At 43.7% G+C, this 25,533-nt stretch overlaps 10 protein-coding genes across 10 annotated transcripts; 5 read left to right on the top strand and 5 right to left on the bottom strand.

The window, feature by feature from the left end:
* Nucleotides 1-239: 239 nt before the first annotated feature.
* On the bottom strand, nucleotides 240-1,874 carry L203_105637 (uncharacterized protein; the record flags this gene model as incomplete). Its single annotated transcript, XM_066215004.1, has 5 exons — nucleotides 240-1,089; nucleotides 1,141-1,401; nucleotides 1,449-1,606; nucleotides 1,661-1,723; nucleotides 1,779-1,874. The coding sequence occupies 5 exons, from the start codon at nucleotides 1,872-1,874 to the stop codon at nucleotides 240-242; spliced, it is 1,428 nt and encodes a 475-aa protein (XP_066071101.1).
* A 190-nt stretch (nucleotides 1,875-2,064) lies between these two features.
* On the top strand, nucleotides 2,065-3,408 carry L203_105636 (uncharacterized protein; the record flags this gene model as incomplete). The annotated part of the gene is made up of 6 exons (XM_066215003.1): nucleotides 2,065-2,179; nucleotides 2,232-2,309; nucleotides 2,361-2,518; nucleotides 2,569-2,820; nucleotides 2,877-3,290; nucleotides 3,343-3,408. The coding sequence occupies 6 exons, from the start codon at nucleotides 2,065-2,067 to the stop codon at nucleotides 3,406-3,408; spliced, it is 1,083 nt and encodes a 360-aa protein (XP_066071100.1).
* Nucleotides 3,409-4,237: 829 nt separating this feature from the next.
* On the top strand, nucleotides 4,238-6,352 carry L203_105635 (uncharacterized protein; the record flags this gene model as incomplete). The annotated part of the gene is made up of 1 exon (XM_066215002.1): nucleotides 4,238-6,352. The coding sequence occupies one exon, from the start codon at nucleotides 4,238-4,240 to the stop codon at nucleotides 6,350-6,352; it is 2,115 nt and encodes a 704-aa protein (XP_066071099.1).
* Nucleotides 6,353-6,560: 208 nt separating this feature from the next.
* Nucleotides 6,561-7,492, bottom strand: L203_105634 (uncharacterized protein; the record flags this gene model as incomplete). The annotated part of the gene is made up of 3 exons (XM_066215001.1): nucleotides 6,561-6,722; nucleotides 6,780-7,065; nucleotides 7,128-7,492. The coding sequence occupies 3 exons, from the start codon at nucleotides 7,490-7,492 to the stop codon at nucleotides 6,561-6,563; spliced, it is 813 nt and encodes a 270-aa protein (XP_066071098.1).
* Nucleotides 7,493-8,562: 1,070 nt separating this feature from the next.
* Nucleotides 8,563-9,782, bottom strand: L203_105633 (uncharacterized protein; the record flags this gene model as incomplete). Its single annotated transcript, XM_066215000.1, has 2 exons — nucleotides 8,563-9,060; nucleotides 9,111-9,782. The coding sequence occupies 2 exons, from the start codon at nucleotides 9,780-9,782 to the stop codon at nucleotides 8,563-8,565; spliced, it is 1,170 nt and encodes a 389-aa protein (XP_066071097.1).
* A 1,694-nt stretch (nucleotides 9,783-11,476) lies between these two features.
* On the top strand, nucleotides 11,477-12,832 carry L203_105632 (uncharacterized protein; the record flags this gene model as incomplete). Its single annotated transcript, XM_066214999.1, has 5 exons — nucleotides 11,477-11,648; nucleotides 11,704-11,938; nucleotides 11,993-12,091; nucleotides 12,141-12,489; nucleotides 12,536-12,832. 5 exons carry the CDS (start codon nucleotides 11,477-11,479, stop codon nucleotides 12,830-12,832), a joined length of 1,152 nt encoding a protein of 383 aa, XP_066071096.1.
* A 39-nt stretch (nucleotides 12,833-12,871) lies between these two features.
* On the bottom strand, nucleotides 12,872-14,065 carry L203_105631 (septum formation protein Maf; the record flags this gene model as incomplete). Its single annotated transcript, XM_066214998.1, has 9 exons — nucleotides 12,872-12,950; nucleotides 12,998-13,053; nucleotides 13,109-13,177; nucleotides 13,244-13,286; nucleotides 13,337-13,373; nucleotides 13,433-13,600; nucleotides 13,654-13,720; nucleotides 13,774-13,878; nucleotides 13,940-14,065. The coding sequence occupies 9 exons, from the start codon at nucleotides 14,063-14,065 to the stop codon at nucleotides 12,872-12,874; spliced, it is 750 nt and encodes a 249-aa protein (XP_066071095.1).
* Nucleotides 14,066-15,018: 953 nt separating this feature from the next.
* L203_105630 (uncharacterized protein) lies at nucleotides 15,019-15,753 on the top strand (the record flags this gene model as incomplete). Its single annotated transcript, XM_066214997.1, has 3 exons — nucleotides 15,019-15,253; nucleotides 15,302-15,390; nucleotides 15,442-15,753. The coding sequence occupies 3 exons, from the start codon at nucleotides 15,019-15,021 to the stop codon at nucleotides 15,751-15,753; spliced, it is 636 nt and encodes a 211-aa protein (XP_066071094.1).
* A 51-nt stretch (nucleotides 15,754-15,804) lies between these two features.
* On the bottom strand, nucleotides 15,805-16,690 carry L203_105629 (uncharacterized protein; the record flags this gene model as incomplete). The annotated part of the gene is made up of 2 exons (XM_066214996.1): nucleotides 15,805-16,418; nucleotides 16,480-16,690. 2 exons carry the CDS (start codon nucleotides 16,688-16,690, stop codon nucleotides 15,805-15,807), a joined length of 825 nt encoding a protein of 274 aa, XP_066071093.1.
* A 202-nt stretch (nucleotides 16,691-16,892) lies between these two features.
* L203_105628 (uncharacterized protein) lies at nucleotides 16,893-25,387 on the top strand (the record flags this gene model as incomplete). The annotated part of the gene is made up of 11 exons (XM_066214995.1): nucleotides 16,893-16,922; nucleotides 16,968-17,072; nucleotides 17,117-18,208; nucleotides 18,259-18,347; nucleotides 18,393-18,941; nucleotides 18,990-19,635; nucleotides 19,687-24,555; nucleotides 24,613-24,789; nucleotides 24,850-25,015; nucleotides 25,073-25,307; nucleotides 25,354-25,387. 11 exons carry the CDS (start codon nucleotides 16,893-16,895, stop codon nucleotides 25,385-25,387), a joined length of 7,992 nt encoding a protein of 2,663 aa, XP_066071092.1.
* Between the last annotated feature and the right edge of the window lie 146 nt (nucleotides 25,388-25,533).

Here is a 25,533-nt window from a genome sequence, read left to right as displayed (position 1 = left end):
AAGACAAGATACAACCGCCAAAAGGAGAAATCTTTGATATGATAGAGATGATTTTCTTGTGGTGGCATAAAAAGTAGACCTGACGCACTACCAATATCAAGCCAAAACACATCGAAATCTTTTGGTATCGTTTATAACAAAATTATCATACAACTTGATATACAACAGCGTTGGGTAAAAATTCCAATATATACCAGCCGCAGTATATGGTAAACACCAGATGTATCTTTTGATTCACCTTAAAACTGTCTTCGTGTGCCACCAAGATAACGTCCTAATCCGCTTCCATCCCCATTCCCTCCAACTTCCTTTTCAATCCACTCTACTTCACTCATTCTCCCTTCCTGCCTATCCTCCATTCTTTCATCCGACTTTTCGGCGGCAGACTTCTCAGCATTTGCCAGTAAGCCTTGCAAATCAGGAGGTATCTCTTGCATTTGTACACTGGGTACTCCACCTAAATATCTCAACTTTTCACGGATGGATATTCTTATTCGTTCAAGTGATTTAACAGTATTCATATTTTGTATATTGGCAGTGAGAGGAGGATGCAAGTTGTAGTCAGGTGCGAAAAACTCATAATAGTTATTTTGAGGCAGTGTGTTGGAAAGCTGTACGCCAGCAAGTACTCCCGTCTCATAAGTCCAACATCGCGAGACTGAGGATTGACGATAACCCCCGCCACCAAGAGTAAGGAGGGGAAGACCAAAAGATTTTATAAACCTCACACATTCGCCATGAGCAGCAATAGATAGGTTGAAGGTTCCTATCCTATCGCATCCTAACGAGTCAGCCCCGCACTGAAGGACTATGGCAGACGGTTGAAAGATGGTGATAGTGGGTTCCATTACCGCTTTGAAGAGCGATATGTAGGATTCATCGTCAATTCCATCTTGTAATGGGACATTGAGGCAGAAGTATTTGCCTAGATCAGATCCAATCTCAGATAGGTTGCCAGTATTGGGGAAAAAATCTGTAGCGTATTTGTGAAAAGAGACCGTGAGTACACGATTTGACAAGTAGAAAGCTTCTTGTACGCCATCGCCATGATGAATATCAATATCGATATAAAGTACCCTAGGATGATATCTACTCCACGATTAGCTCTGACAGAACACAACAATAGAGATTTCAACCTGCCTTAATAATTCCAAAATACTCAATACAATATCATTCACATAACAAAACCCACTCGCTTCCCCCTTCTTGGCATGATGTAATCCTCCACTCCAGTTGATGGCAATATCAGCGCTTCCACTGGACAGTTTTCTAGCAGCAGCCAGTGATCCCCCGGAATACTGCCTGCAAAAGGAGAAAAGGTCGTGAAAGATGGGACAATCGTCGCCAAAATTAAATTTCGTCCAATCTTTCGTCAATGCTTGGGCGTTCTTTGGTGTAACCCTGATCCCATTGCTATTAGCTAAATGATTATTTTTGCGAAAAATTACCTCTTGAGAAAATCTATGTAATCAGCCTCATGAAATTCTAATAATTCCTCTTCTGTCGCCGCTCTAGGCGAATGGTACGACATTTTCTCATGCAGCCCATAGCTGAGGACCAGTTGATTTGTTAATTCGAGACGATGAGGCCTCATGGGATGCCGTTCCTACGGTTGGTAAACACCAGTCTACTCCCAAAAAGTGGCTTGGGTGTGACCTACTCCGTAGTGATAGTTGCCAACATTTTTTGAATGATAGTATGCCACAATTGGATTCGAGTGCGCCTATTACACTCAATCAACACCCACGACGTTGCTACTTATCGGTTATAAAACATACTCTAACGTGTCCCTCTTCTAGTTCTGGCACGACAGGATTCCGTGGATCAAAGAAAAATGGACTGGTTGAAAATGTTGGATAGTCAACAACAGTCATGTTGTCACCCAGGTCAATTAGCAAGTACCAAATGAATGAGGCCTTTTTGACGAATAGTTTAAATAGAAAAACAATAAAAAACAATAAATCATTTTGCCACCTAAGATTGTTTAAAAATCAGTAATTACGTAATGGTTATTGACGGTAAAGAGATAACCGTTACAACTCTTTTTTAACATTCAAAATATTCATGGATACTCCTACTGCTTCCACTTCTCGTAACCCAACCTTGACGGCGGTCTCAGGCCAACTCAATGGCGAGTATGCTAACTTGTCGTTTAAGCCTGCCTCTCAGGCTCAAATTCGTGAGCAGCCAAACGCAGCGTTGAGGTTGAGCCATCTGATTCAAAGCTGTAGTCCGGTCACATCAGAGAGATGTCGCTCAAATATCAAGACTGAAGGAGCTTGTAGCTGAAATTTTGAGATCTTTGGCTGGTGGGTCTGTGTTTTTGGTCTGTGATCTTGTATTCAATGAGATTGTCATAGGGACAAGGTGGATTACTCATAAACAGACATTGATTGACGTGTTGGTTAAGGCAGTCTATCTGACCTTGACTTTGGGGAGAGGGCAACAAACTTTGGGAGAAGAATACACAGATATTTTGCCATTCTTCAGACGTTCCCACTCGCTTCCGTCGAAATGGGTACATCCAGTCTCTTGTCGGATAGCATTTGACTGAAATGAAGAATGTAGCGGCGGTTATTCACAATTGTATTTCTTTTATTGCCAACGTTACTTGCGTCTCCTGAAGCAGCTCGGCTCGTTCGGCACGAATCTACGAGAGATCATGCGGCACTGCCTACGAGATGGACAAGATATCAAGAAGCCTGTGCAAAGATTCTTGAATCACCTTGTGTCCAAGCCCTGCCAGAGTTGCATATGATTGCATTTCTGTTTCGTGGGCGCTTCTTTGAGCTTGGAAGACGACTAGCAGGACTATCATATGTATGTATTCAACTTACAGAAGGGTATATCCTGACGCTGATCTCATCCATCGGCAGGTTTCGCTTTTACCTCCAAAGCCAATTGATCAGCGTCCGGCGTCATACGAACCACTTGGTCTCTTCTTACTAATTAGATTCCTCGCACGTATATTTGCTCAACGACAAAATAGTGATGTTGGAAATCAAGAGAGCTTATCGCGTCCTCCAATAATGAGATTGCAAGATTCTCAGAAAGTGGCCCCCAACGTCTCTAACAATTTATCGCAACCGAAGGAAACTATCCTAGTCACTTCGCCTATGTCTTTTGATTCCTCGAATACATATCTTACGCCAGAAGCAATAGAACTTCCCGAACGGCAGTGTACGCTCTGTCTGGAGTCAAGAGGGACCGGTGAAGGGAGTGGAGGGACAGTGGCTGTGACAGAATGTGGTCATATATTCTGTTGGGGCTGCCTCGGTGGCCTTGAAAAGGCAAGCCTATCATCAACAATACAATGTAGCAACTGACTATCCTTATTGACAGCTGGAATGTCCTCTGTGCCGTCAGTCTCTCAGGATGGAAAGACTCATTGCGGCGTATAATCTCTAGATCAGTTCATTTCTGATGAATTGATGCTTGTGGTCTGTCTTTTGATTGCTTGCGTTCTAGTCACTCCATCTCAGAACCATAAATGGCAGACTCGTTGAAGCATTTACCTTTGTTTTCCTTTCTTCCTACCTACAAACCTATAGGCGTACAATTTACCGATTTTTGGCAAATGTTACAACCTAAGCATCCGCCGTCCACCATCTTCATAGCGTCACTCAATTATGACAAAATGACAATGTACATAAAAGAGTACCCGCTTGACGGAATATTTCCTCTCCAGCCACTGCGCGACTGACCTTTTTTTTCTTTTTTTTTTCCTGAACGGTTTAGTTATTTATTCATTCTGCTAATCAATTTTTTCTTTTTCATCTTTCATCTTAATATTGTTATTTTTTACAACCTCCAGTCAACACAATTTCTGAATATACATCACAGAAGCTCTCAACTCATCTACGCATACATACATACATACATACATACATACACTCGGTTGTATCAGGTTGGCAAACTGAACGATTTATTCCTTGAAAAACACAAACAATCCTTAAACCCACAATTATTCCGTTTTTCCAACTATCTCTTTGTTTTTTTTTTAATCGTTTTTTTGCTTTTATTCTTACTTTTTCGCCTTTTTTTTTCGTCACACTTGGTCAAAATAGAAAAGACTGGCAAGTGTTGAGGAGCTCATTACGGTATAGGCATACGGATTTATCAGTGAGTCATGTTTAGTAGTCCAATCTGCTTGGTGATCTAATTGCACATTGTTAGTAAGCCTCTTTGTGTTCTTACAGTCAAGCCTATAAGACTTCAGACTCCAATCCCAAACTCTATGCAGCGCTACCCATCTTCTCTCTCACAAGGACTCTCTGGAGGACCTTCGCGTCCCCCACGCACTTGCTATATCCCCTCCAGGGACTCGTCTGTTGGCCCTAGTCAAATCGTTCCAGTGCCATTGCATGAGTATTCATCACTCCAGGAGCTCTTGCAACAAGCAGGATACAAAGAGACGAGGGTGTATACACCAGAATCTGAAAAAGTCCGAAGATATGTCAAGCAAACAATGGATGATGATGAAGACGAGGTAGCAGCGCTCTATGGGACGTATGGTTTTGGCATCCGACGGGGAGCTGAAATTCAGTATGCCCATCAGAACGTGACAGAGCCGATGATGCCTATGAAGCGATCCATGTCTATCCTCCGGTCATTAACTTCACAAACAGCTGCCCGCTCGTCTTCCCCTCTTAAAACAAACACGTCTGAGGACAATAACTCTTGGTGGGTTACCTGGAGTAAAAGAACAAAACAACACATCTCTACAGAACCAACTACAGATGTTGGGCTTGGGTTGACGAAAGATGGACAGAGTGTTAGAAAAGCCAAATCTGCCTGGGAAATCAACAAGTCTCGTATGAAAAGAACAGAGACAGATGAATTACCTCAAGAGGAAAGACCGCCTCTTCCTCAATTGAGACCGACCAGTCCGCCTTATCAGATGGCGTCTGTCGCCAACTATAGGTCTACCGAAACATCTACCGTCCCGTTGGACACATCTATTTTCTCTTCTCCTCCACCTCCTCAAGCGTTTGCCGATGATGCTTTTGGCTATTGTCCTTTACCAGATGATTATGAAACTCAGTGTGTTGAAGATGAGGCTTTGTATGCAATGGGCGTCAATGAATATGATGTCCACTCTTTCGGATCATGTTCAGCTTCAGAATCCGTCGAATCTCATACTCATAGTCCAACGCCCAGCGATGATTGTGTTGAGAGAGAAGCCAAGGAATTTGAAGTGATGGTGGACGACTCATTATCGAAAGGGTTCAACGATGTTGGCAAGAGACTGTTAAACAAAGCAATAGAATATGATGAAGATCTCGAGGTGGATGATTCTCCTTTGAGGACATGGACTCTTCCCAAAATGGCAGATGTAGTCAGCTCGGGGGATGTACCAACCATGCCCATGCCGTCTTCTCCCAAATTTCATAAAGATGTTAAAGTTGAGGAACTAATACCGGTACAGAAGCCTTTGAAGCACGAGAATAGAGCAAGAAAGCTTAGAACGGTTCAATCATCTCCTCTCATGCAACAGTCCCAAAATACTCCCGCTCCTCTACCATCAGGATGGTTGGAATCTATCCGTAACGTTCTTCTTGGCCCTACCCCTGCTCCTCCAGCTCTCCCCCCAAAGGCTGATACAGGCTTGCCTTTTAAGATCCCCGCTCCTGTGCTTGCCAAACCTCAATTGGCCGGTGTCTGTCCGATCGTTTGTGATTCACTGTCGACAGATGCCGAAGATCTTCCTCCTTTACCTTCAGTTGTAACCAAGAAACATCCAAATTCTAACTCTCTACTACGACTTCACCCTTCCTTAGCCAAGCTGCGCGACGCTGTTTTAGGCGTACCAGCTACTATTCCTGAGAGCGACAGTCTAGTGTTGAGCCCGAGATTAAATTGGAAACAGCAAGGAGAACAGTTCGCAGGATGGAGTCCAGTTAAAGGCAAGAAAGACGATGATGAAGCCGAATTGCTCAGTTCAGAGATTGATTATTCAAAGTCTTTCTTCTATAAACCAAGCACTCCTCCTAAACAAAAGGCAGACGGGGTTCCTGGAACACCAAAAACCAATTCAAGTGATATTCGCCGTGGCTTAAGGAAGCAGCGCTCCATTAAGTCATTGCAGGCGGCCTTACTTCTCCCCGTGGCTTCCTGTGAAGTGCCCCCAGTTCCTACCATACCTTCACACCTTACTACACCCAAACGGATACCAATGCTGGCTATCCAAAGTCCACAAGCGGCCCAACCAAGAGAGTTGGTATTGGAAGGAGAGGAATTTGATCCACAAAGTGTACCAAACAGCACCAGCGGAGAAAAAGGGTATAAGACTGGTAATGGTCTTAAGAGACTGAAAAATAAAAAGGAAAAGCTAAAGGAGAACAGGATTTAATATTGGGTTAGGAGTTCAAGTCACAATCGATCTGATTCTTTGGGTTTGTTGCGTTATACCTGCAATTGCCACTTCACGTCTATTAATGCCCGTAACGCGTTGTCAATATCTAACATATGTATGCCTTATACGAGAGTTTGATTTGTTCATATTATAGTAACTACATATATGCATCCATAACGTCACTTGTCGTCCATTACGCACTCTTTCACCGGCGTCTGCTTTGTTGTTCGTATGCGTCGGACCTTCTTTCTTCTACGCGGTCCAGGAAATCTTTTTTTTCGAGGTATCCCCCACTTCGCCGGTTGGCGGCTAGCTCATTAGCCATTATTTCACTGGAAGACGCGTGGTTCTTCCAATCCATTTGTGACTACAAAATGTTGGTTATCAGACATGCCCCACACTTTGAACATATAAATGTCTATACCTTTTCCAGCGTAGTCATCTTTTTGCCTTTATCCAAAGCCGCAGACATCTGTTCCAATGTCTGACGTTTTTTCCGAATTGGAGGGCCTTTTGGACGAGATGTGGTAGCAATGGGAGGTGTTCCTTCAAATGGGCCGGATATGGGTTCTGTCAGTGGCAGTTTGAAAACTTTGGCAATGGACGAAGGCTTCTCCTTAGAATCCTTATTCTCAACCAGACAGCTCCCATTGCTTTTATTGAAATATGCCATCGCTTCTGGATCAGTCGTTTTTACTTTGACAGTCTCACTATAATGATTTTTTGAGAATTTCATCATACACAAAAGGGATTCTTTCCCAAGCGCACTTACTGTATTGTTTCTCCGGCAAATCTTCTAGGTCTTTTAATCTCCACCATCTCTTCTTCCTTCTTATCCACTTCTGAAGGTCCTTCAGCAACCTCTGCCTTCATTCGTTCAAATTCTTCCCTCGCTCTTTGCCGTCTTTCTTCAGCTTCAGATTCGCCAGGTCCCGTTATTCTAGCCTTCTTTAGTTCTCTATCATCGCCATCTTCCTCATCCGATGCCGAGTTTGAAGCGCATGAAGAACTACTAGAGCATGAACTCGTCAAAACATGTACAGGCTTCTTGGTCTTGCGCGTCCTTTTAGCTTCAGTCGGAACAAAATCCTTGTCAGAATCGTCAGAAGATAGATTTGCAGAGGCAAGAGTAGACATAATGTTGTTGTATCGATCACTTTGTAAAAAGATTGGGAAATGTCAACAAATTCCATGAACCGCCAGTCACGTGACATAGTGAGGTAATGTCGAGAAATGGGCAATGAATAGGCGCGGGAAATAACGTGGATAGGCATGCTGTTGAATGGCACGCCTAATGGATCAACTCGTAGTTCCGATTCTTATTACCATTTTTATACTCTCTTATATTTTATATATAAAAAGCTCAAATCCTCGACAGATATGGTTGACAACTTTTCTCAAATATCCAAAATATAAAAGATGGTGGTTGCTAATAGCTAATAACCTATACACCGTAGCCTGCAGACTTATCATCTTTAGTTTAACTTTACAAGTCAAACTTTTATTGCTTGCTGACTTTTAATGATCTGGGTTGATTGCCATCTATTTTTTCTCTAGGTTTATTTACTGAATAGCTGGAAAATTAGTCTATTAGCAACTTGAGCATATCTGTAAACTCAGCAGTTTGTGCCCGGCACTCAATCTGCCGTTTTGACCATTCTTCAAGAAACGTCTTCGTCCAGTCTGTACTGGCATAGCCAGTTCTCGACTCTGGTGTTGATGGAAGCTGCCTTAAGAGATTTGTATTCTAATGGTTCTTTGACTCTCGGTCTACATATCGAATCAGTCCGGAATTATCACAAAGTGATGGCCCTATTCGCTGCTCTCTTTTTTTTACCATCAGACGACCTCACAAGACGAAACTCAACACATACTTCTTCAGAGACTGAATGGTAATCGTGATGGTGTTACCGACCCAATGTCAAGGTATCTTTACCTGGAAGCTGTTATGTCTAATCAGTGGCATGACAACTGGAAGACACGGTTCATAAATACATCACTCAATTCCATCTACAAGCGTATGGCAAGACGATCAAACTACATCTATACGACAGAAAATTCTAGTGGTAAGTGACATATTGAGATGTTTATGAACTTTGAAAGTGAGTGATTGTCACCCCTACATACCTCTATCCAATCACTGACTGGGGAAGAAAAGCTTTCCATGTCTGTTCTTATTCAATGCCCCCTCAAGCACTCTCGTACCCCTAGGGGAGCACTGACTCGTCCAAGGAATTACCGTCACACGCCACTTCTTCCAAGTCAAACCACAGGTCAAGACCAGACAAGCGCTCGGAACTGCACGTTGTTATGGGGTTTTCAGCATTGCAGTTTTCTACACTATAATCGTCGGCGTGATTCAAAGGACAAGTGGTTAGAGCAGAAAACGGCAATGCTGTGGATTCGGAATCCGGAAGAGGATGCAAGTCGAGACCTAGTTCAATACCGGTAAACGATGGGCAAGAATCCATTTGAATATCAGCGTCTTCTGGCAAAGGTAGAGACAGGGACGCTGCCGACATTGAAGTGCTACGTTTCCTCCCGTGTAACAACTCAAAATTGGTCTCTGAGATTGAATGAGAGGTGATCAAAGGCAAAGGTTCTTGACTGGATAGGAGTGGAATTGAAGAGCGAAATGAAAGAGGTGTAAAGACACATATCTTTCCACTCTTGATACATCGCTCACAAGGATTGCGACCGATGCACTATCAAAGCTTAAACATCCAACTCTCCAATCTCTTCAGAAAATACTTACTCGTGCTTTGCGTTTTCGACAATATTCACAAGCTTGGGCGCTTCTTGTACGCCTGGTAAGAAGGCCTTGTTTTATAGGTTCACTACCCTTTTCTCCCATCTCACCTAGACTATCGTCATCCTCCTGCAGTTTGATCGTGCACATGGGAGCCGTTTTTGCCTCATCAAACGATACAGCCCGGTCTATGTCATCTGGTATGATGCTTTGTCGTTGACTTGACAGTGGAAGTGGTTCTGTAGAGCATAACTGAGACACCCAAGGTAGTTCGTCTTGTCTACTGCTCCCGGCGAAAGCTTGTTGAAAAGAGTTTCCAGAAGAAATGTTGACACTAGGTGTGTCCATTTGCAAGCAGGTAAATGAGCGTTTGTTTCCAATGGTCTCTAATTGGATACAAGAGTCTCTAGGCGACGAGTAAGTTTGACCAGAACAGTTGGCTGAAGAAGTGATAGAGTGAAAGCCATAAATGCTCTTTGGCGTAGCAGTGTAAGGAAGATACGGATAAGATCCATCGACGACGTCACAGTCATCGTTGGCTACTATGCGGGGAGTAGTGACGGTCGACATGGTAGGCGTGGGCACTTGAATGACCATGTTTGACCTTTGATCAGATGAAGAAAACAGAGTTTCCAACTCGTACTTGATGAGGGAAGAGGTTTCAGAGTTGCTGAACATGGTGTACTACACTATGGCAAGATCGTAGATAATAGAAACAGACTGTGAGTTTGATTTTTTGTAGTGTATACAAACAGATACAGACTTGGTGTTGTAAGACTGGAAAAAATGCATTTTTAAACAGCCAGGTAGTTTGACAGAGTCCCATGTTCGGTTCAAATCGCATGAAAAGATAGAGTTCCGTCCCGGAACTTTGCTCACTTTTGGGTTTACAGTAAAAATTCTATCAGGGACAAGTTTATATATCCATATCTCTACTCGTTTTTTGGATAGTATTACAGTCGAATATTCTCGGTAAGTCGTGAGAGCTGACGAAAAGACGAACATTCTGGCCGGTCGGTAGAGTAGACAATGACAAAGGCGAGAGTTCCTATGGTAAATCGCTGATGCTAAGCAGAGTCCAGGACATGTAAATAATATCCATTCCCAGAATACAGAGTACGAGCCATCAAGCGTGCAGCCATGATACGTCCCAGAGCCAAATGAAGACCGGCAGATTCACATGGTGCCTTCGAAGCTTCTTCCCACTGCCAGCAGCTCAGTTAAAAGATCCCTTGCGAGAGAAAAAAGATATTCGACATAGAGGCCAGTTTGGGGTTAGAAGACGAAGCAATATTCGTAGGCGCAAGGTACGACTTCGTCGAAATCCGGCATTCATCCTAGTAATTCCCTATATATTTTCCCCGCACCGCACACCTGCCTTGCCTGAATTGCCCGAGAGAAATAAGAGCGTCGTCATCTTGACCGTTCAGGTATCTCATGGAGTGGCTCTTTGATCGAACAAGGGGGATACTCAGCTTCTACGATCGCCCGTTCCCCTTGAATTGAATAGAGATAATTCATAGGCGATTAATGTAATTTTGGTTTTGGACCACGGCATCCGGGCAGCATGGTGACAACTGTAATATGAGAGTCATAGAGATCCAGCTTGGGAGTTGTACGGAGGCTTCTGGACGCATCCAAGACGAAGCGCAGCCCGACAACATCGGCAAAAAAGAACAAGTCTAGACGTCGGAATAACGTTCGGAGTCACTAGCCAGCAGCTGTCTTGTATTCGATTGACGGTCGGAGTTGGTACGCACTAGATAAAATGCCTGATCAGCCTTTTAAGAGCAGGCAACTGCCAGGATTATAACGGCAGCAGCTCAGTACTGGAGTCGATCGATTGACTCCAATGCTTGAGCTTCCTAGACAGGTAAGTGATTGCCCAAGAGATCCCATGCCAGCCTATATCATCTGTAATAAACCAGATTAAGCTTCTGTTTCTGGAATCAGTTCGTCAAGGGAAAATAATGATCACAAATATGACTCACTGCCGTATGCCGGCATGGCACAATGAGTGGCGACGGCTATGAATGGTAGCGATTGTCTGTATCGTCTCTTCTCTCCAACTCAACCATTTGCGTGCTCCTTCTTCAACATGTTTGTACTCTCAAAGTTCTTCAGATCCTTTTCTTTCGGTTGTATGACGATACCTTGAATAATAAATGTAACATCAAATCCACATTTTCTTTTTTACAATAGCTCATGACTCCTTGTCACTGGACATTGCTAGTGGAGGTGCGGAGATTCTCCTTTCTCCGCTACTCACCATTACAACATTGATAGAATTGTCGAAACAAAAACAGTAAATTTCATTTTGATTGATATGATATTTGATATAATTTAAAAACAGCAAGTATATTGTAGTCGTTATGCCAAGTCATCAAACGATAGTAACAGCAGCTGTTGTCGCGTTCTTGTTACTATACTGTCTATTCCATCGCAGCGGAAACCCCAGTGGTCCTATACCAGATTATCCGTTAGGAAGCGATGGAAAGTCTGTATACCGGCAACGGCTAATAGCTGTGGGAGATTTACATGGAGGTAAGCTCTTACTGGCGCTGTGGTGTATATCTCTAATGACAGACTTATTACCTAGACATCAACAACGCAAGGAGAGTTCTCCAAATGGCCCAAATAATTGATGAAAGTTCAAATTGGATTGGTGGCACCGACATCTTGGTCCAGACAGGTGATATTGTCGACCGTGGTGCCCATGCAGATCAAATTTATCAGCTTATGCAGACTCTGAGGGGACAAGCTGCCAGTGTGGGTGGAAGACTCGTGAGCATCTTGGGAAATCACGAGGTGATGAACGCAATAGGCGATTGGAGGTGGGAATTGCTGCCTTGAGTTGTTCAAGATTGAAAGAGCTGATATGGTGATAGATACGTGACAAGGGATGATATATCCAGTTTTGGAGATACCGAAGCTAGGATGAAAGCTCTGTCGACAGAAGGCTGGTTGGGCAAAGAATGGTTGGCCAAGTACGTTCATTATTGTCTGGTATAAGGCCTTTCCTCACATCGACTCCAGCTACTCAGTGACGGCTCTCGTCCCTCTATCTCCTCACCCATCTTCCCCCACATTATCTTTTACTCACGGCTCTCTTCGTCCATCTTATTTAAATCTTCTTCCATATCCCGAATCAATTAATGCACTAGGCCACAGTCTCTTAACCAAAGCCCTGACGCCCCCGCTTGCACTGCCTTACCCACCTAACCCTTACTCGGGCTTGCCTCGAGGTTCCACACACGAAGAGGCAGAGCTGTATGCTGAAGGGGGACCCCTCTGGTGGAGAGGACTGGCGACAAAAGAAGAAAGAACAGTCTGTACTTGGGTGCAACAGCTCAAGGCTAAAACCGGGGCAAGGAGATTCATCGGCGTAGGTCAATGTCTCGATATTTATCCTTATTCACATGCTTTTGCAGGGCCATACCCCAAATCTAGAAAAAATTGTTACAAGATGCAATGCTTCAGTCATTATCATAGATACTGGCATATCTTCGGCTTACGGAGGGGTTCTTTCCGCTTTAGAAGTCATTTATACTCTTACACCTGTTAAGAATACCCATGGACATAATCACAAACAGGACCCTCTTCTATTGTCAACTGAACACACAAGCGGTCTAAGAGGAAGATTCATTGAGCGTGAAGAGGTTCATGCGATATATGACACGAAGCGAAAATGGATAACGTTGGAGGAGAGAGAAGTTTTACTAGAATAAACACAAGGGATGTATACTTACGTATGTTGTTGTCTGCCCTCACGATCCCCAGGCTTCGTCAAAGATGCCCTCCTCGTCGAGTTCAGACAACCAGCGCCAGAATGGAGCCGATGGGAAGCTAAGAAATAATTAACTAGTATACCCAAGGAGGAAGAGTGCAGATACCCAACACAGTTATCATAGTTCCCCTCTACGCTTTCAACCAGGATGCCCCCTAAGCCCTAGTTGTTCACGTAAGCATTATTTTGAGCTGAAATTTCGTTCTGTTGTACAAACCTGAATAGCAAAACCGCCAGCTCGATCGCTGCCTTCGCCAGAATTTACATAAGCTTGAATTATTTGCGGCTATCACTTGTCGTTAACACCATGATCTTTGAAGCTTGTTCCTTTGGCACCAAAAGTAAGTCTTACAGAGTTATTATAGAATTGGAGAAGGGTGGAACATGATATTGAACTGCAAGTCCAATCAGTGTCGTTTACTTTGTTGATATTTCCGAGTCTTACTGGACTTTATAACCAGGATGCTCTAAACTTGGATACACTACAGAAACCAATAAGCCCGAAACAGTGAATTGAGTCTGCCAATTTGGTAGAACCAACCTATAGTTATACCAGTGATGATTTCGCATTTTCTTCCAGCCATAAGTGCTAGATTCTTTGCTTGCTCGTCATTATTAATAGGCTTTTCTAAAATTTCAGAAATCTCGCCGTGGGCAGCCCCCCCTTCTTCGGTATCCTTTTCTGGCGGGAATACAACGACGGTATCAGCTACAGAATCGCACATCTTAGTATGCTGTGACCTTTGTGCCGCTAAAACATACCAGCGATGACAAGATCAGGAGGATTGTGTGGGCTTTCCTTGATCAAGCGTTCGTACACTTCAATTGCCTGGGAACTCTAGCGTCAGAGACAGATATCTTGCAGATTAATTTGAAGAATACCTTTTCTGCGCCAGTAGCGATTGGATAGTCGGCCAAATGACCTTGAAATCTAGAATGAGGCAGATCTTCTGCAAAGGTTGACGGCACTACTTCAGGATGGAACCCCTGATAATAATAAACAACTATCAGCATTGAGTACTAAGATATGGAAAACAAAAGCTCGTACGGTGGTTGCAAGTACCGCTTTACGTCGAGGGCTGGCAGAAGCAAGGATGACTCTTCGATTGGCAAGTTTCTTGAATATTGGAAGAGAAAGAGCTGTAGGGCCAACGAGTGGAGTAGTGGTAGGCATTTGTTCCTATCCAATTCTTTCCTTGCAGGTTGGAGATGTATATTATTTTTTCGCCAGAGATAATTAAGAAATAAATCAAAGATAAAATCGCAATGGAAAGTAAACGAGGCAGCCTTCTCTTCCGTCGGAAATAAGAAACACCAGTAGTTATTGGGGGTAGTCAATTCTGCTGCCGAAGAAGCGGAAGCAAATACTGTACATACAAACTACCGGATTAGGTGATGTCTGAAGTGTAAAGACGAACAGCAAATTCCGCCTTTTCGTTTATAACACCTTCTTTTACATTTACATTCCTTCTCTCAGAGATCAACTACAGGTATGTCGAAAGCAACAGCAAGCTCAGCTCAATCAGGCCACTCGAGCGGTAATCCTAGACCGCCGCCATACCGCCTCGTTGCAGAGATATCCGCCACTCCTTTGCTCTCATCTGATCCTCAAGCTTCTAGCACATCAATGGGTCCTTCTGCTTCTACACAGCCCCGACAGACCCAAATGCCAGCCAGTACACGACTAATTGTCCCTTTGAAACCGCCAGGGGTGTCAATCTTGGCTCGGCGTCTGAAAGGACTAGAACAATGACACTACAGTCGACTTACAGGACGGACCACTTTGATATACCGATATGGGACGTATTTGGCAATGTCATTTTCAATTTTTCGTTATAGAAGTTGGTGGTCACTGTACCTTAGCATGATGGTAGAGTACCATGCAGTTAGCTTGCTTGTAGTAAGAGCTATGAAGAAACGCAGCAAATACAAGTTCAAGATGATTGAGATGCGCATTATGTATGACAAGTCTTGACAGCTATGATTTGATTCCGCAGACGATCACGTGACGTCTCCAAAGGGGATAGTCAACTCTGACGTAGAATGTAAAATTGAACAGGTTTAGAGATGACTACCCATATTCATTTTAATTCTTATCTTTTTTTACTTTTACATTTAGCATAAACGATGGGCTCTCAAACATCTAAACCTATACGGAAGCTTCCAAATGCATCTCTTTCTCGGCCTGCCCCCAGATCCCAAATACCTCGACGAGAGATACCCCCTTTTGAGCGATCGTCATCTGAAAAAGAGTTGGTTTCAAGTCCTGGGCCGTTGGACTATGGTGTACGAAAAGAATACGACAGAGATGGTACTCCTCGCAATGAGGATGTGAAACATGTCAACGGAGAAAAGAACGATGGTGCGTGTCTTGTCATGTTGCAGTGTGAAGGTTGAACAGGAAGAGTAGCTATTCTGAAGGATGCAATGGATCCTCAATTCCTACAAAACCTTCACAAACTTGGACCGGTCCAGGTAAATGATGCTGGAAAGCTGATTGTATGCTGACTCGAGTTTGATGGACATTACTTATTGCTGATCAAGGCTTAGCCTGTCAATGCTCAGCGTACTCTGTTGGCACGCAAAGCTGAATATACGAGTTCTTCCCTTCCCCTACCAGGACATCTCACCTTACCGGTTCTGGTTACTCTTTTAGACAGACTCAAGGCTCTTCCACCAGGGTCAGATCCGTCATCTCTTTACAAGCAATTCGGGATGGAGAAGGATAAAATAGAGCAAGTGCGAAGATGGGTGAATAGTGCCAGTGTCGAAGAAAAGGATGATGTAAGGGTGGAAGAAGGTAATGAGATTAGAGAGATGAAGTCTCTCTGGATAGGAGGTCTCCAAAGTGGACGCGAATAATAATAACAGATCATGCATGAACAGTACACAAAATGATACCACAAACATTGTCTAATGCCCAGCCATACCTGTGATGCCCACAGCATCTCTGATTTTTGCTGCCTCTCCTGCGCTCAATCTGCTCTTCATACTAAGCAAGAACGTTTCCCAGGCGGAAACCGCTTCTTGCTGATTGTCAAACTGGCTCACACACAAAGCATAGATCCTTTGCCAAAATGCAGGGTCTGCAATGGTCTCATGGAATGCTGCAGAAGAGACTTGTGGTTGTGGCCCAAGAGGAGGCGCTTCTCTGTCCATAACACTAAGAGGCATTGAGGTGCCGGCATTTGTTGATTCGTCGAGGGCGGTCGTGATGGTAAGTGATGGAGGCTGATTGGTAGCTTCTGATACGGAGAGCGCAGGCGAGTGGTTACCACTGGAAGCTGCCAAAGGCGCCTTGATCATAAGGTGGATAGTGACACCAGAATCAATAGCATACTCCTTTAAGAGTTTTGTATCTGTCAACGCTTTACCCTTGAGCAGCAAGCGTTGTGTATCAGGTTTAGGCGCAGTGGAAGAAGATTTAGCGACAAGAGTTTTGAGATCTGACACAGTGTCTGTAAGGTGAGCTGTGATAGGGATGGTGAGGGGAGGTTTAAGTGACTTGACTATCAGAGAGACAACGTCTACGAATGGTAGGATAGTCAATGACACCTCTTTTGCTTGATTGGCAAAATAATCACCCACCATGAGTTGATGTGTCGGCTTTCTCTAGATAACCGCTTGGAGGTTCAGCTACAAGAATGCCAATAGCTGGTATCTTTCTTGGCCGCTCCTCCAAAGGTGCTGAAAAGTCGGCGGGATAGCCAACCTTGAAAGATGCAAGGCCTTCAGTATATCGCTTGACAAACGCCCTCTCTTCATTCAAGCGGTCTCCTGCGAGCGATGATTCTTCCATTTTAGGTGAAAATATATCTTTCTTTCTTGACTTGTAAAACATTCAACTTAAAAAAGCAGTTGCCTCGCTGTAACATGATCCAGAGTGAAGTCACGTGGTTTGGGGCAGGATCCGGACACTTTTGCAGTCGTGGGAAAGTAATTTTTATTATTTTTGATAAATCTTTTGCACTATGTAATCTTTCAATTTAAACTAAACAGCCATGGAAGAGCCGCCACAGAAAAGATTCAGGGTGAGTACAAAAGCATGGATAAGGAGAATTCTGATTGTTTTCTAGTATGCTTCGTATAATGAGCAGATAAGAAATATTTCAATAGATGTGGGGAAACAAAGAGGTCTGGGATGGGAAAAGGAAGAGTATAATGAAGAGACAGAGCAGACAGTGAGTAACTTGATTCGTTTTTGGATAGTTTTGACTCAAGATAGAAAACACCACTCACTACTGCGATTGGGCGTCTCTCACTTCTTGACTTAACTGTTCCATATCAAAATTTTCAAGAAACTCTGTTACCTGTCACAAATACCCTTCCAGTCACTCTCCACAATTTACCACAGATCCAAGGGATCTTTCATGAGTTCTATATCAACCTTGACAATGGGCAAGATCACATTCATTCTGGTCTGGGCTCTGTCCTAGAATTGCATCAAGCTCTATATGAAACATGCCTTGGAGAAGCCGTATCCTACATTCCCCAGACTGTACAAGATATTCTTCGTGTGGCAGCATTGCGCGCCCTTGGACCGAGATTGGTTGAAGAGTCATATTCGACACTCTCTTTGATCCTCCGTACAATCGCTTCTTCTCTTCTCAAGCCCAGCGCTGACTCATTCCTACGAGAGACTTGGGCTCACATTAAAACTTATCTGAGCCCAGGGGCAAATAAAGATTATGTCCGCAGATGTTCTGCTGATGCATGGGTTGGAGTCATTCGAAAAGCGAGATCAGATGGACTTGTAAGATTGATGAGCCTTTTGTTAAAGGAGAATGTAGATGGGATGGAGGCTGTATGGGCTCACAGTATGAAAGGTTCCTCTGGTCAGCTTCACTCGAGAGCTCTGGCGATTTACAAGACGCTTTTCGATCACTTGATAGACGACCCAACGACTCAACATATAAGAACATTAGTTCTGGTTAGTACGGCACTTGTTCATCACACTTCGTCATTGGCGATTCAACCTATTGTGGAAATAGTCATTTCTCGATTAGATCATTTTGCGCCTCTACATTCCTCAACGGCTATACTCCACGTCATCGCTGTTTTTCTCTTTGTCCGTAAAGGCAAACGGTTTCCAGAGGCTCTTCTCAAACCTGTCATGCAGAAATTTCAAACTCTCACATCGTTACTAGTCAGCGATGCTTGCCTTACCAATGAAGTGTTGTCGGAGTCTGAGACGGCTAGCAGAGAGGAGTGGAGAAGAGCGCTTGTCACATGTGTGGTGGGTTCTCTACAAGTCGGTCAGCTCCAGCATTGGTTAAGTCCTGGAGTCGGTCTCATAGAGGACTTATGGGGCAAGATTGTAAGTATGAATTTTGCAATATCTGATTGGTGTTAATCTAGGTTTCACAGAACATTCAAGAAGCCTCCGCCTTTGTCAATGTGTTGATATCAATCAAATGGGCTGGTATTGAACAATTTATTCTTTCACATGTAGCCAAGTGGGTTATCTTATTAAATCAGAGTTTTCTAACAATTGCGTACAGAACATCCTGTTCTTCTCTCATTACAGATCCTCTGTCCACTCTTGCCTTACTCAATAGCCTTGCTGTCGCTAATTATCTAGCAGGAGGACTCCTAAACGTCCAGGGAGGTCGTTGGCGTCAAAGTCTCGTTTCTGCCCTTGTCAAGCAATTGGAATTTATTGTAGAGTCTAACCTTGAGTACGATGAGAGAATGGTTTTAGGTCAAATATTGAGACTTTTACCTGCATTGCACAAGGAGGCTGCTGTTTTCATGCCGCAAGTGATAAAATTACTCGAGGCGGTACTCAAACGTTTGTATGGGAAATCAGAAGATGCGTTAAAGGAGGAATGGAGGTTAGGAGGGGCATGGAATGACACACATGTCTTGGGCTCATTAATTAGAGCAGCTAATCAACTAATTAGCAATTCTAATACAGAAGTAGGAAAAGGTGTCAAGGAGCTATTCGTGAGAGATGGCTGGTTAAGAATCGTACTGGAAAATTGGTCATGGAATAGTGAAATATTGCAAGCGGCTGTGCCGCATGTCGAGAGGTGGGCGATCGACCTAGAGTATGTGATTTATCATTTGTTGTCATAAAAATGCTAAACAGCCTGCAGCATTTCACATGACATCTTGCTAGAGCGTTACACACCAAACTTGCTTTCGAACGATTCAACTTTGCGTCTCGCTTCACTTCAAATACTCGTAGCTATTGCTCCTTCATCTGCCCTTGCCTCTAGTGCGGGAGAAAATTCACCCACTTTCCGCGACATCTACAACCACTGTGTTCAGATTGAATCTTCAGAAATGACCTTGCGCAACGTGCGAGAAAGGACAACAAACATTACGAGGTTAACCAGGACCCTTATAGCATTACCAATGGACCCACCTGCCAATGTGTTAAAGGCGGTTGTGACATATTTAGTAGCTCAACTCAAAGTCAACTTTCGACCCATCTATCCCGAAGCCATTGCAGCGCTTTCTTCTATCTCGGAAAAGCACAAGAAGCATGTCTGGGAAACTGTTTGGTCTGAACTTCAACGCACAAACTCTGCTCAGGTTACTATTATGACGGATCTTGATGTCGAGAATCCCAGTTGGGTTGAGGGCAAACTGAAAAAAGATGCACGTGCAGATAAGAACCGAGAAGGCGAAGAGGAAATCGAATTCAGGTGTTCCAATCTGGAGAAGAGTAGAAGTACCTTCTCAAAGGTTTGGGGTAAGAAGTACCAAGAGGATAAACTTGTGCAACAAGAAATTGACGTGAGTTGATCTTTGATTTTCATGTGAGCAAAAGGCTTATGTCTCTTGAAGACTCAAATCTCAAAAGATCGACTGGATGTCCTTAACTATGAGTCTCAACTCTTGTCTACTCTTACCGCTATACCATCGGTTACCGAGAAGCACACTCGTCTTATTGTTCCTGTCTTTCTGTCTGTTGCTCGCCAAGGCGCATTAGGAGAAGATGGGTCGCAACATGGCACACATTTATCCACCAAGCAGCTTCAAGATCGTACAGCCAATTATCTTCAGCTTTTTACAAAATTTGTCAATCCAAAAGCTGCATTTCTATCCGAAAAGCTGCATCAGCTTTATCTGGATATCTTGAGCAAGGGCGAGCAAAAATTGCAAGCAATAGCGCTCAAGTGTTTGATGACATACAAGTCTGTAAAACTCTTGCCATATGAGGAATCGCTCGAAAATCTCTTGGCAGATGACAAATTTAGAGACGAGCTGGCTCGCATGAAGCTAGGGCTTGATAGCCAAGATTATGTTTTGGCTACACAAGACTCCGAAGCTACTATTAAGACAAGGGTTGTTGCTATTGAGCCAAGCCATAGAGATGAGGCAATCCCTGTAATCATCCGTCTTCTATACGGCATCATTATATCTCGTCGAGGTCAATCAAGTAATGGACAAGGTCAGGTAGCCAGAAGACAGGCAGTACTAAATTCGCTCAACGGCTGTACAGAGAATGAGCTCAGTGTCTTGGTCGATCTAATGCTTCGCCCTTTTGGTGACACGCTAGAGGACATAAGAACAGTCTCTGGGAGACAGCAGATGGGTTTCCTTAGTCTCCTTGCAGATGTCATTCGGCATCTTGGTCCACGACTAGGAAAACAATGGACAAGGATAATCACTACTACTATCCACCTTGTGGGCAATGCACAAGAACAATTGATAGCATGCGACATTGTCACTAAAGAAGAAAATGAAAGCGCTGAGGACATTGGTATTGAAAATGGACTCGCCCCTCTGCGAAATATTCGATCGTTTGGTCTCAAACGTATTGTACAGTTCCTCAACTCTACAATTGAATTTGACATCAAACCTTACCTTCCTATCATCTTTAAATCAATCATATCTCCAAGATTGGACAAGCTCGAGGTGGAGAATTCTCAAGCGCCCTCTGGAACTCTCGACCTGATCGCTGCTCTTGCTTCTGAACCTGCCACATTAAAAGAATTAATCAAGCTAGACGAGAGGACCCTATCCAAGACGTTTGCATGTATGACAGCTGTAAAAGTCAAGCCTGCGGTAGTATTAAGGGTCTTTGATATCATTGAATCTTTACTTGTGGATGATGATTCAGAGTATGAAATAAGCATTAGAAAGGAAGTTTTGATACCACATATCAAAGTTCTGATCGACAACATGATTGATTTTGTTGCTATACTCAAATCTTTTCAAAGCAACGATATCACCCACCGGCTATTGCACATTCTTTCGCGTTTGTCTGTCCTTGTGCAAGATGGTCAACAAGCTCAACAGCTTGCAACTCTTCTCGCGCCAATTCTTTGTGACCGTCGGACTCCTGAAAGAGCCAAGACACATATTCTCGCTGCTCTTCAGCGCCTGTATACAATCTCAACTGACTTTCCCGACCCCTCAAGCAAATTTTTCTATCAAGCTTATAACTTGGTATCAAGCCTTTTTCAATCACTTTATCTTTCCACTTCTCGAAGGGCGCTTATCATTACCCTTGAAACATTCGCTCTGACTGATAAGACTTTGGAGGAATCCATCAATATCGTCAGGGATATGAACGCCTATTCCACTAGAAAATTAGAAGAACCCGACTTCGACAAGCGACTGTCTGCCTATGAAAGCATTGTCAATATTAGTGTAGACAAGTTGTCATTCAGCCCTCGAGCTTGGATGCCCATCCTGAGATCAGCTTTGTTCTTCCTAAATGAACCAGATGAATTGTCTATCCGTTCGAATGCCTCTGCGGTACTCCAAAAGTATATCTGTATTACAGGAGATGCGTTTGAAGGTTGTTTTGTTGAGATGCTGCGCAATGTCGTCCTTCCTGGCCTCAAGCGGGCTATAAAATCAAAACAAGAGTTAGTCAGAAATGAAGCATTGCTAGTCATTGCTCAAGGGGTCAAAATTTGTACCGGCATTGAGGAATTGAATGAGATGCGTCCGTTGCTAGCGGAAGGCGATGACGAAGCGTCCTTCTTTGCCAATATTACTCACATTCAGGTTCATCGTCGAGCGCGGGCTCTTGTTCGTCTACGTAGTAGTCTCTCTGAGCCTTCCACATCAATCCGCGAATCCAATATTACTTCCATCTTCTTGCCTTTGCTTGAACACGTTATCGCTGGAGCAACCGACGTATCGGATCATCATTTTATCAACGAATCAATTCAAACAGTTGGAGAACTTGCAAAATTGTTACGATGGAGTAAATGGTATGGTCTAATTGGAAGATATATGAAACTGGGAACAGGAAGCGGGAAAATGTCACAGCAGAAATACTATGTGAGGACTGTGACATCAGTTATCGACGGTTTTCATTTTGACCTTGATGGAGCGTTGTATGTCGAGAAGAAAGGCGAAGAAATGATTGCAGAAGAGGAAGATCGTATCAGCAATAATGAGGAGGAGGATGAATCTGGCCTAAAACAGGCAGTTGTGGGTGCTAGTCCTGATAAAATGATAGCCATTATTCAGACTCGTCTCTTGCCATTACTTTCTAAATTCGTTTACGAAAAGGGCGATGCCGAAAGTACAATTCGTATACCTCTTGCTTTTGGCATCGTCAAGATTGCTCACTTTCTTCCTCGCAATCTGTCCGATACCGAAGTGCTCAGAGTTATTACCAACGTGTCCCAAATACTTCGAAGTAGAGATCAAGATACTCGAGATACAACACGAGACACAATATGCAAGATAGCAATATATCTAGGGCCTGATTGGCTAGTGAGGATAATCAAGGAGCTGGAGACTGCTCTTCCTCGGGGTCCTCAAAAACACGTTTTAGCAGTTACAACTCATGCCATCTTGGTTCAAGCTACCACCCAAGCTGCTGATAAGTTTATTAATCTTGATGACGCAGTTGACCTTGCAGCGCGAATAGTAGCCGAGGTTGTGTGGGGCGAATCAGGCAAGGATGTAGCCACAGAGGGATTCAAGACAAAAATGCGTGAAGTGCGAGGCGCAACCTCAAAAGGATTCGACACGTTTCAGCTGCTTGCTCAACTTGTGACACCAAGCAAAATAGGGGCTGTCTTAGGTCCTGTGCGTGAAGTCATGTCTGCCTCCCAAGCTGTGAAGGCTATGCAGCAAATTGACGAAGCTCTTCGCCGAATTTCTTTGGGTTTGAATTCCAACAGTATTCTGAGATCTCAAGACATACTCTCCCTTTGCTACTCTCTCATTAGCGGCAATTCACTCTATCTCAGGGCCAAGAAGAAGACTAATCGCCCAGCCGCCACACCTGATGCTTTTAAAGTAGTGATGAAAAGAGAGAACGGCAAGGGACAAGAAGACTTTTATGCTGCCAATGCTCATAAATTGGTCATGTTTGGTCTTGATCTCTTCGTTACTGCTTTCCGTCGAAACAAATTCAGCTTTGAGGATGTTGATATCCTCGCACGTCTTGGACCTATGGTCAACGCTATTGGTAATACTCTTTATTCTTCAGCATCAGATGTCCTCATGCTTTCACTGAAGGCAACCGCTGCTATAACTCGTTGCCCCATCCCTCAAGTCAAACCTGCTTTACACATATTTGTCAACAACATCTTCCAGATCATCAAGCATGCAGGTGGAACAGCTGAGTCTGAGGTAGCTCAAACGGCTCTGAAAACCCTGGCAGTCATTTTACGGGATTGCAAGACCTCAGAGGTTTCCGAGAATCAACTCAGATATCTCATTGAAGTCATTAATCCTGATCTTGAGGAACCTGAGCGACAATCTTCCGTCTTCGCTATATTGCGAGTCATTGTCACTCGTCAATTCGTGGTGCCCGAAATCTACGACCTCATGGAGCGGGTCTCCTCCATTATGATTACTTCACAGTCAACTCATGTACAAGAACTTTGTCGTGGTTCAGTCATGGCTTTTCTTCTCGATTATCCTCAGGGCAAGAATCGATTGAAGTCGCAAATGACTTTCTTTGCTCAGAATCTTCAGTACACTTACGAATCTGGTCGTCTATCTATTCTTGAAGTCCTGTCAGTAATGTTCGACAAGTTTTCAGATGCTCTCGTTGGAGAGTATGCAGGCCTGTTCTTTGTTGCCCTCGTTACAGTCCGTGCTAATGATGACTCCGAAAAATGCCGAGTTGCAGCTGGTGAACTTTTGAAGCTGCTTTGGAAGCGGCTGAATAGACATAATAGGCGTAAATTCTCCGAGGTGATTAAGAGCTGGATTAGAAAGCGAGAAGAGAATGGGATATTGGCTGGTGCAGCAATGGATGTTTCAGGATTACTTGTTGAAACCGGTGAAGATGGTCTAGATGATCTTACCCATGTTATCGTGCCTGTCTTGCAAGAAAGCGCAAAAAAAGTTCAAAAAGCAGAGGAACAGGAGCAGAGTATTGAGCTTGATTTGACGCTACCTCATCAGACGTTGTCTGTTGCCACCAAACTTATTCTTTCGTCGCCTTCGACATCTTCCTCTCTTCCCTGGGCTGATATCGTTTCACACCTATTATTTCCCCATGAACATGTCCGTTACGATGCCGCAAAATTGATCTCCAGCCTTTTTGTCAAGGATACAGAGGTGAATGGAGCCTGCGACATGTTAGGAGAAGAGTTGTGCATTGATATCGCTAAAAAATGTTGTCTTGTTCTCCAAAATAGCAGGAGAGACGATGGTGAATGGGCGAATAGCGGCAAGCTTGCAGACGAAATTGTCAAAGTGCTATACAATCTAACTAAGCATCGAACGGTGAGCAATTGCAATGAACAACTTTAAAACAAAAACAATGACTGATACTCGCTGTAGTTTCTGGAAGTATCTGCATCTGCCTATGAAGTAGCGGAGACAGATGAAGATGGTGATAATGAAGAACAGGACAATGCTTTGGCGCGAAAACCACTCGCTTGGATTATGTCTAGAATGTCCTTCATTGCTCGGCACCTCCTCATAAATCGTCCAGCACCTAACAGCCCCCAATCTTCAGTAAATCATATACTTTAACTTGTTACTATGTGACCATCATTCGCTGACAATTGAACGCAGCAACCCTGGTCTTTGCCAATTTTATCTATTTTGCGATTTTTTGCGGGTCTTACAGAACGTTTCTGTCAAGAACAGGCTACAGAGTTTTTGATACACACTCTAAGTCCAGTTTACAGGATCCTAGATGAAGGTGGTGATCTCAAGCAGCTTGAAGACAAGCAAGTTGGTGAGTACCATTGTAACTCCCTCTGAAGCCACTCATTCCTTGCTCATATATGTGAAGATGATTTAAGGGAGATGGCCACTCAAATTCGTGAATTCATTCAGAAAAAGGTCGGGACTCTGGCCTTTTCTCGAACTTGGGAAAAATTGCGCAGGGCGACGCAAGCTAAAAGGCAAGAGCGACGTGAAGAAAGGGTGAAGATGGCCATTACCAATCCTGAAAAGCATGCAGGACGAAGAGAAAGGAAATCAGAGAGGGCAAAGGAAAGCAAGAAACGGAAGATACAAGCTTTCAAGTGAGTGTTCCTATATTACTGGCAAACAGAGCTGATTGTCCTCTAGCGAGGGGCATAAAATGAAGAAGAGAATGCAATGATGTACAAGTAATCAAACATGCTTTCAAACATACCCGGCATTTTAATATCTTGCACTTTCTGGTCAATTTTATTTTGGTATGCATATCACATCTATACAGTTAAAGATGGGGATTATAGTAGCAAATGAACACTATCTACGCCTCAA

The sequence above is a fragment of the Cryptococcus depauperatus genome, chromosome 7, assembly GCF_001720195.1.
Source record: "Cryptococcus depauperatus CBS 7841 chromosome 7, complete sequence".
NCBI classification, from domain to species: domain Eukaryota; kingdom Fungi; phylum Basidiomycota; class Tremellomycetes; order Tremellales; family Cryptococcaceae; genus Cryptococcus; species Cryptococcus depauperatus.
The sequence above is the reverse complement of the archived record's forward strand: the minus strand, read 5'-3'. Positions and strand labels throughout refer to the sequence as shown.